We start from the raw sequence: 9,499 nt of genomic DNA on the forward strand, positions 1-9,499 counted from the left end.
AAAAAATGATTTAACCTCCCCCTAGTAAAATTGTTGAAAGTCATCAGAATCAATTTGGTAGTTAAATCTAAAAGTATTCATTACCATGACTGGCATGGATTATCAGATGTGTTCAGATCCCACACAATGTGAGTGTTTTTCACATGGAGTAACTATGTAATGACAATAGACAGGTAGCTGCCTTCACATTGTAATCAATAAATAAAAGACAAAAAGACAATCAGTAGATATGGCACATTACCTACAGTGTATTAGGGCTGCATGTTGCTGCGTCACAGCAAGAAAGTTCCTGGTTCCAATCCCAGTCGATCATACGGCCTGCTTTTAAGATTGCATTCTTAAAAAAACGAGTTAATACACAGTACTTTGTTTTCCTGCAGGTCGTGAGCGTCTATCTGGGATCCTCGGGGTGAGTGCTGAGCAGGCCAGCAGATTCCAGGACAGCTTCCTCCAGACCTACAGAGAGGTCCAGGCCTTCATCCAGAAGACCATCCAGCAGTGCCACAAACGAGGTCTGTGTGTGACCCACTGTGTCTCCTGTATGAAGTGTTAACTCAAGATTATGTTGAGTCTTAAAGCTGCTAAAGGAAGAGCTAAAAGAGAAATAGTGTTTCATACTATATAAGAGCTTTCCAAACTCATTCACAACATTTTTATCAGTAAGATCATAGAGTCCATGGTTGCGATCACATATTCAACACAGATAAATGGGATTTAATGTTGAGGATTTAAGAGGAGAAATCAGCAAAATGTCCTCACAAATACACTCAAAACGTTTGTGTATGTCTGGGTGAAGGTCTGCACTTTTGACATACACTACGGAGTTTGAATTTCCCATGCTTACACATACACACCCACGCTCTCTTGGAATGCCTGTTTGTGTTTGGCTGAGGAGGAAGATGTGCTTGCATTGGCAGGAATGAGACAAACTGCCGTGGGTCAATACATGAGGGGGGATGGAGGGGTGTGGGTGTGTCGGGGCTGACGGTTCTTATGGGACAATCTATTTATATTCGTCCTGAACTGCCAACACAGCACACCTGAGACTTGAACATGCTCACACAGAATAGTGTAAAGTCTGCACTTTAACCGTCATTGCACACAGTACATGAGCCTAGCATTGACAAGCGGAGAGATGAGGTCAGTCCAAGACAAAACACTGAGGCCTGTGTGGGGGTTAAAACCCCAGCTATCTTATATGTATTCTGTGTGTACCGAGTCAACTAATGAGTTAAGTATGAACCAATTACAGCCAAATCAAATAAGTAGAAATATTTGAGAAAGAGCCACTTGTGTGTGAGTACTAAAAAAATGCCACAATGTCGACTTTAGCTACTCTCTCAGGCTGTTTGTGCAAGGAAAACGATGTCCTCAGTGACTATATCTTGTATAACAACCTTGTTTTCTCATCAATAATTAGGTCAGGGCTAATCTCCTTTCGTAGATTCAAAATAAAAAGCAGAGCCTGAACTGGGGTCTGGGTTTTTAGAATTGGAAGTGATCTTGTTTCAAGTTAACTTTGCAGCCAGGGTAGTATTGACCAATCAGCAGGCTTTGGTGGAATCAAGAAAAACAGTCAGTATGGGGAGCAGAATTGGCAGAACTGATGAGGCTCGCATTGGCTGTAATTTGACATCAGTTATGTTATCTCTATAAACAGATATCTGCGTGCAAAGGCAGCTAATGATCACACATTTCAATTTGAGCATCAAATCTGCAATTTTTATTTCATCTTTATGTGGCATTAAGAAAATGTGTGTGCTTGTCCTCTTTCTCATGCTGTGTTTACGTTGCTGACATATCTGCAGGGGAGATTTTTTACTTGACTTTTGATCTTGCTAATTGGACTGCAAACGTTGCAGTGCTCAGAATCGGATGTATCGGCTGTAAGAAGTTTGACCCCTAACCACTGGCTACCCTGTAATGCTCCCTACATAGGAATCACGGTGGGATGATAGCCGAGTCTGGGTTGGGGCAGTTCATGTTTTTTATGCCACCTTTGTCCCAGACACTGCCCCGCTGACACGCACAGAGGGGTGCTCCATCATCCACAGCAACCTATCACCCATGACACACCCCGACTCATTTCTCCCCTCCCTCTCTGGAGTCAGCTTCCTAATCGTAGTACTGTCATGTACTCATTAACAGATCACCGTGGAAACTCCTCACTCTTAGCAGTACAGCGATGGTTGCGCCAAATAGTCTGCATTAATTCAGCTCATCACTATGGTGATCCTCCCGTTTGAGACAGTGCAGAGATGTATCTGCCTGGCTCGTCCCACTGTCTCTTTGTCTTATTGTCCTTCAGTCGGTCTCTTTCTTTTTGTTTCTCGTCTGTCTCTGCTCTCTTGCTTTCTCTTCCTTTTACTAGACACTTGTCTTTTCACATCTCTTTTCCTTTCTCTCTCCCTCATTCCATACCAGGAATTTAGCAGAAGGGTAAAATACTCCTGTGTAATCTGGAAAGAAATCAACAGTTTCTCACTAAGCTTCCTCTACACGGAGCTTGGAGATGATTGGTATCCGATACGGTGATATTTTGTTCAGAACCGCTGCATGCTGGCAGGCTGAGCAGAGATGAGGTGAACTGTGCCGGCTCAGCTGCTGTCATATTTGTTGGAAATGTGTCGGGAAAGGGCAGAGTGAAGGTGAGGTCAGTATCACAGCGTGGGTGTTACAGCAGCGAGAGAAGAAAAGAGGCTGAGGAGTACAGAAATGTAGCAGTGAATACAACAAAGATGAGAGACCAAACAGGAATATTTTCACTGTTTTCATTTCATATGCTGCAATAAATTAATTCTGTGAGTGGTTCACACTCTGTTTGACACTCGCCGTCTTTTATTTTGAAATGGAATAAAGCCACCACTCGGGGTGAGCCTGTCCTGTCGTGCACATTTCATCAAAGCTCTTGGGCCGGCTGCTGCACCTTCACTTGTAAAGACTGCCGCAGATAAAAGGAAAAGGAAAGAAGAAGGACTTTTTTCTTTCTTTTTGCGAAACAACAGGGGGAATCGCAGACTTGAAAAAGTGTCCGTGACTTCTAAAGGCCACAGCAAACACATGGAAGCCTGGATCTGCGTCGATATATAAACCCCCTGCTGTGCTAGCACTCACACAGTCAGACCCTGGCTCTCAAACACTGTCAGACTGTTCCTGCACACACACACACACACACACACACACACACACACATGGAAACTCAACCTCAGACTCCTGCAGACAGAGGAGCTGGCAAAGGCCTGTCATGGATAAAAAGGAGATTTGCTGTTAGCTGTCGCTTCAGCCTCTTATGCTCTGTCATGGATAAAAGCACATGGCAGCACAAATGGCAGCAATACTCAGTGATGGGAGCAGCGGCGGTTCAAACACTTTGCTTAGACGCTATTGGTCTCTGGAATGTCACTTTAGTAACAATTTCAGATATTTATTTAAGACAAGATTTACTTGCAGGTGACGACTGCCAATCTTACATCATGGGTGTTGAGATGTAGAACATATTTTAGTGTTACAACTGAACACTCTTTATTTTTCAATATCGGCAAAATCAGTACAACCCTTGTGACCAAAGTGCATTTTCTAAAAGGTAGTACCATAATTTATGTTTAGGGCAGAATCATCTTGTTTTAATTTTAATTCATGACTAAAAACCGACAATATATATTTTTACTTTATTTTTATATTTTTGAAAACGTACCACCAAATATTGTCTGTGTTGAAAAACTGTTCTTAATAAAGACTGATTGGAAAATAATCTTTCAGGGTCTCTAATGCCAACATTTCTAGTAACTGATGAAATTAATGAACTTGGTTAAACATAACAAAACGAAACATTACCACCAACGTTTGATGAAGATACTGTTGAATAGCTTCACATTCTTTGTTTCTATTGTGTAATATATCTATAGTGTACAGCCTGAACTTAGAAAGCACTGGCTTTACAGCAGTGTTTCTGACCAGCCCATTGGCTAACAAAGTGCACATTCCTGTTGGAGTCAAGGTCATACCTGTCCATAGACGGACATAACGTTTGTCTGACACATAGTAGACCCTCAGTCTCTGTCATCGGGCCCCAGAACAAAGGTCACATTCCTGGTGGAAAGGTCACACGCATGTGTCATGGGTCGGAGGCAGAAGGTTTTTTTGTGTGTTTCACTATCTGTTGTGCGCTCATTTCCTATTCATTTGTGACTGTGTGTGTGTGTGTGTGTGTGTGTGTGTGTGTTCTGGGAAGCGGGTCATTCAGGCTTCATGCCCTGCTCGGTTTTTTTCCTCACAGTAAGGGATACTAGAGGGATTTAGCTCCTAAGCCCGCTACATTGTGTGGCTGCTGGAATGTACTGGTCCACTGTGTGTGACTGTTTTTGACGATTTGTTTTTGTATGATGTGCGTATCCCGTCAATGAAATTCTGATGTGTCCTTTCATGTGCGTGCCTTTGCTTCAACTAAGAATTTCCCTCTGTTTCTCTTTGCTTTTGTTCTTGAGTCAGGTGGATTCCAGGGATGTGTTTTCCTGTTCCACAGAAAACCTGCGGTTACTATTACCAACAACAATGACATGTGACTTCTCTTCCCACTGTTCTCTTCAAATCACACTCTGGATTTATCAGCGTGTGATTATGGATGAATTACTCGACAGAAAGGACAGAGAGGGTTCAGAAAAAGATAATTGTTTCCTCCAAGAGACTTACGCTGGACTAAGTTACAAGAAAAACCTGATTCATCCTCCAGGATTGGAAATTAGATTGTCTCAGCTTTAGATGAGCGTCCTCTTCATTGACATGCTGATGTTGGAACTGCACAAACTTTACACGTCTCCTTTCATATCCATCTCTTTACGGGTCTGTAATGGAGCCTGACCGATAACAAAATGTGACTTTCTGTTTGGAAAACCTGGACACATCACTCTCTGGGTTAAAGAGGAGACTGACTGCCCGGCTTGTTTTCAGTGCAGCTTTAAAGCCAGCATCAGTGATGGTCTGGGGGTCTATTAGTGCACATGGCATTGGGTAACATGCACATTTGTAAAGTCACCATTAATGCTGAACCATATATACAGCTTTTGGAGCAACATCTGCTGCCAAATAGATAACTTCCTGTTCAGGGAAGGCCTTGCTGATTTCATCAAGAGTGATAAAAGGTGATAAACTGGCCGTCGAGCAGTCCTGACGAGTCACCAATTTAAAATGTTTGGAGCTCTATGAATCAAAGAACATAAGTCTTATAATATATATAATATATAATATATATAATTTATAATATATAAGACAAAGGAGACTCTGAACTGTTGCACAGCTGAAAATCCTACATCAAGCAAGAATGCTAAAAGTTTCCACTTTGGAAATTACAGAAACTGATCTCCTCAGGATGTTTGTTCATAGAAAAAGTGTTTTAACAATTGATAAACATGACCTTGCCCCAACTATTTTGAAAATGTTGCTGGTATCTAATTGGGTACATCATTTTCCCAAAACCATTACATTTCTCAGTTTGAACATCTCTCATGTTGTCTTGGTGCTATTTTCAATCGTATACGGTGTATCAATGTGTTGTAAATCATCATAGTCTATCTTTATTTACATCTTGTTATTATTTCGTTGTTTGTTTAGGTTATGTGCTTTCCATCATGGGTCGGCGACGCACCCTCCCGAACATTAACTCTCCAGACTGGGGCATCCGCATGCAGGCTGAGAGGCAGGCCGTCAACTTTGTGGTCCAAGGTGAGATGACTGACAGTTATGAGCCCCTGGGTCAGCTTGTTCCCTGGTCACGGACAGCTTTATTTTACTTCTGATAATCGAGTAAAAGAAGGTGTTTATGGATAAAGTCAGTCATTGTATCTGTATTTACATTTAGCTTTAACTCTATTTAATCAAGTCAGCTTCACCACGTTAGCTTACTTGTGTCTGGCTTTGTTGTCAGTTTGTCAGTGGATGTTTTCTGTTTTCTGGTGTGCAACTATCTGAGACTGAGAAAACAATGATTGATTCAGAGGCATGTTTTGTTTCGCATTGTAAAACACTACAATGCTCTCAGCACCGCCATGCATCCTTTAAGTGTCCCTAATCTGAGGAGAACGGTCTTTTACTGTCATGGTTAAGGTTTGAGTTTCCCTCGGGATCAATAAAGTATCTATCGATCTATCGTTAGCTATCCATGTATAAATTTAATGAAAGTGACAAAATGTAATCTTTGTCTGAATCAGAGCCAGGCTGATGCTGGTCAGCACTATAATTGGTTGGCAGGGTGTATTAATTATATATAGCCTGCTAAGAACCTGTGCATAGCCATACCGAGGTAAAATCCTCGTAGAACTATTTTTATTTTGGTTTAAAAATGCAGTATATTGGTCACCATATTGGTTATTTATAACATTTCCCTCCTATATTAATATCCTATATTATGTATCCTCAAAATGACTTTATCCCATAGCTTCTTCTGACTCACCTTCTCAACATGTTCAGGGTCAAACAGACGTGTGTGTGATGTGGTTTATGTGAGCACAGGTTCAGCTGCTGATCTCTGTAAGATGGCCATGATCCGGATCTTCAACCTGGTCTCCTCCTCCAGCTCGCTCTCTGCCAGGTACGTCCAACAAATGCATCACTCCTGACTGAAGATGCTCGTATTAGAAGCACAGGTCGTAGCTAACACACTGTTGTCATTCAGCCTATTTAACAACAAACTCACCGGCTCCTCTGAGTGTCTTGCACTCGGCCTTGATCCACATTTGCAAAGTGCTTTATTAATGAATCAAAACTCTGAATGAAGGGTCACTACTAGCCACAGTCATTTGAAGAGCAAGCGCTTGTAGGCAAGAGCATCAAAATAACAGAACTAGATTGGTATGATGGGAGAGCAGGGTGCTAAAAAAAGAGAGGACAGAGCTGAAGCCCTCATCGTGGTGTGTTTCTAAAGATCCGTTTGTTCATTAGCTGTAGTTGTAGCGGTAGCCGATTAGCTGTCGGTGTGTTTAATATTTCTAAATAATGTTTTTGTAACTGTAGGCTGCTAGCCCAGCTGCACGATGAGCTTCTGTTTGAAGTGGAGGACTCCCAGGTGGAACAGTTTGCAGGTTAATTTTCTACTTTATTTTTATTTTTTTAAAGGAAGAATGTGCAACATTTTACACATTAATAAAGCAGAAATCAAGTCTTATATACCTACTGGGTGTTTTAGCACCATGTATGCTATTTTTGTGTTTTATATGTCTTTTATATTGAATGTTGACACTTAAGTGTAGCCTCTTTTCAAACCATTGTACCTGAATAACCCGAGGGAACATAAACCTCTTGAACCTAGAAGTCTGACTTTTTGTTTTTTTACATGAAATGATCAAAATGTCTGTGGCAGAGTAAGAGACGTGGTCTTTTCTGTCCCACTCCTTTTGTCTGCAGCTCTGGTGAAGAGCGTCATGGAGTCCCTGCAGCGCATAGACCAACATGGAGCACATCTCAAGGTGAGTTAACTGTGGATGGAACACTTCTTTGTTGCTATGGGACCCAGAATAACAGAGGGGGTACCTGGCCCAACAAAATGAACTATTTGTAGCTCTGCTTTCAAAATCAAGTGTAACTGTTGAAAATCTCAGTAGAGGGAATAATATCAAGCAGAAACTTCAATGTTTGACTGGGAAAATGTATTTTTCATTTCATGGGGACTTTAAGCCTCCAGACAAACCGCTACAATGCGTCAGTGCGATCAGTCACGCCCCTGATTATGCATAACTTGTATCCCGCAGAAAATCACCTTTTTGTTTATACATCCATTGTTGTCGCCTGTTTTTGTCAAACAATATACCTTAAGACAATTTTTTTTTAAAGAATCACAAATGTATGCCTGACTTTTTGTTTCATAAAAAACAGTCTGTATATGTCCTGATTTTCTCATGTGTGTGTTGCCCAGGTCCCCCTGAAGGTGGCGGTCTCCAGTGGCAAGTCTTGGGGATCCATGTCTGAGCTTAACATCCCTCCAACATCTCCCTCTCAGGCTTCCTGACTCATTCCTCTTCCCTCGCTTCCTCTTTCCTCCATCTTTATCGAACACAATCTCCCTTTTCTGCTCCTAGCGTTCTCCCTCTGCTCTGTCAGTGTGCTCTCGTCTCTTTCTGTTCCATTTCTCTCGTCGCACAGTCTCTCTCGGTCTTGCTCTCCCTCATTCTTCACTCGTCCTGCATCCACATTGCTATGGAAACCAGGCAGTATCTGGGGGCAACGGCAGGAGCCACAGACTGGATCGCACCAGTTCTTTTTTTTCTCTCTCTCTCTCTCTCTCTCTCTCGCTCTCTCTCTCTCCATCCCAGAAATAAGACTCCCTTTCCTGCTCCTCTGCTTAGTTTTCACACTCTCCTGTTAAGACTGTCCTCTCTGCTTTATTGCCAAGGTGACGCTTCATATTTCTCTGGTTGTTCATGTGTTTTTTAAAAAGGCAGATCGGTTGACCTACTGTATACATGAAATATGCTGTTTTGTTTCATGCAGAAAATGTCCCTTTTTCATGCTTTGCCACATTAGCTTGAATTAGTCTGCGAGCTAACCTGTTGCAGGTTCCCACTTCATGCACGTAATGACCTTTCCTTCAGGCGTTTTTTTATGCTCAGTTGGCGCTAGTCCTTCATTTTCAAGTTTGCACGTTTTATCTAAGTGCATTTTTAAAGGCTGATGTACTGCATCATAACCTTGATTTTAACAAATGTTATGAATCCTGTTCCAGAGATAAATTGCAGGAAGAAGAAGAAATAAAATACTTCGAAATCAGGTCTGATTTGTTGATATAATATTTTGTAATGGCATAAAGCTATTATATTTTCAGTGACATTCTCTTTAATACAATTTATCTTTGGCTTTCCTTCAAAGCAGATGATCTAATTTTGCTCAGCCCTTAACGTCCAGCCCCTTGCTCTCTGCAGCTCATCTTTTACCCACTTACTCGGCTCCAGCCCACTCTCCTCTTTGTCTTGCTCATGCCCCTCTCTCTCTCTCTCTCTCTCTCTCCCTCTCTTTCTTTTTCTCTCTCACACACACACATACATTCCATGAATGCTCTTACACACACTTGAATATCAGTCCCCGGCTTCCAGGCACACTGACCGAGTTTCCTTGTCCCTGTCAGACACTTCTAGACTGTTTTTGCCCCTTTTTGTTTTATCCTCCAATTAAGACCCTGAAGCAAAATGGGTCTAGTCAGTGACATTTCAGACAAAGACTAAACCCCCTTACCAACTGGAAACATCAACCTGCTAATTATAGGAGCTGTTTCTTGTTAAGACAGCATGAAGGTGCCATGTGGGATATTGAGTGTATCCACTGAACAGTTCTGTCTTGTCATGTTTTAACACTCCTCTAGATTTATTTTTCCGCAGCCCTTCAGTCGCTGCCTGTTGAACCCGCTGACAGCACCGTGAGCTGGTGTGAGAGCAGCTTTTCTCACCGGGTCAGTACGAGCATTTCAGAGCCAGAGCAATGGACAGTGTTATGGAAATCTCCCCCTCTATTATCTCAT

The 9,499-nt window shown here is 42.0% G+C and overlaps 1 protein-coding gene across 1 annotated transcript in view; it reads left to right on the forward strand.

The window, feature by feature from the left end:
- Nucleotides 1-9,499, forward strand: part of poln (polymerase (DNA directed) nu) — a 53,758-nt gene extending 44,259 nt beyond the window's left edge. Inside the window, exons 19-24 of the mRNA XM_061032009.1 lie at nucleotides 381-512; nucleotides 5,608-5,718; nucleotides 6,505-6,583; nucleotides 7,006-7,073; nucleotides 7,396-7,457; nucleotides 7,904-9,499. Coding sequence (XP_060887992.1) covers nucleotides 381-512; nucleotides 5,608-5,718; nucleotides 6,505-6,583; nucleotides 7,006-7,073; nucleotides 7,396-7,457; nucleotides 7,904-7,996 — 545 coding nt within the window. The 3' untranslated portion in view covers nucleotides 7,997-9,499. The remainder of the gene's footprint in view (nucleotides 1-380; nucleotides 513-5,607; nucleotides 5,719-6,504; nucleotides 6,584-7,005; nucleotides 7,074-7,395; nucleotides 7,458-7,903) is intronic.

The sequence above is a fragment of the Labrus mixtus genome, chromosome 23 (genome assembly GCF_963584025.1).
Source record: "Labrus mixtus chromosome 23, fLabMix1.1, whole genome shotgun sequence".
NCBI classification, from domain to species: domain Eukaryota; kingdom Metazoa; phylum Chordata; class Actinopteri; order Labriformes; family Labridae; genus Labrus; species Labrus mixtus.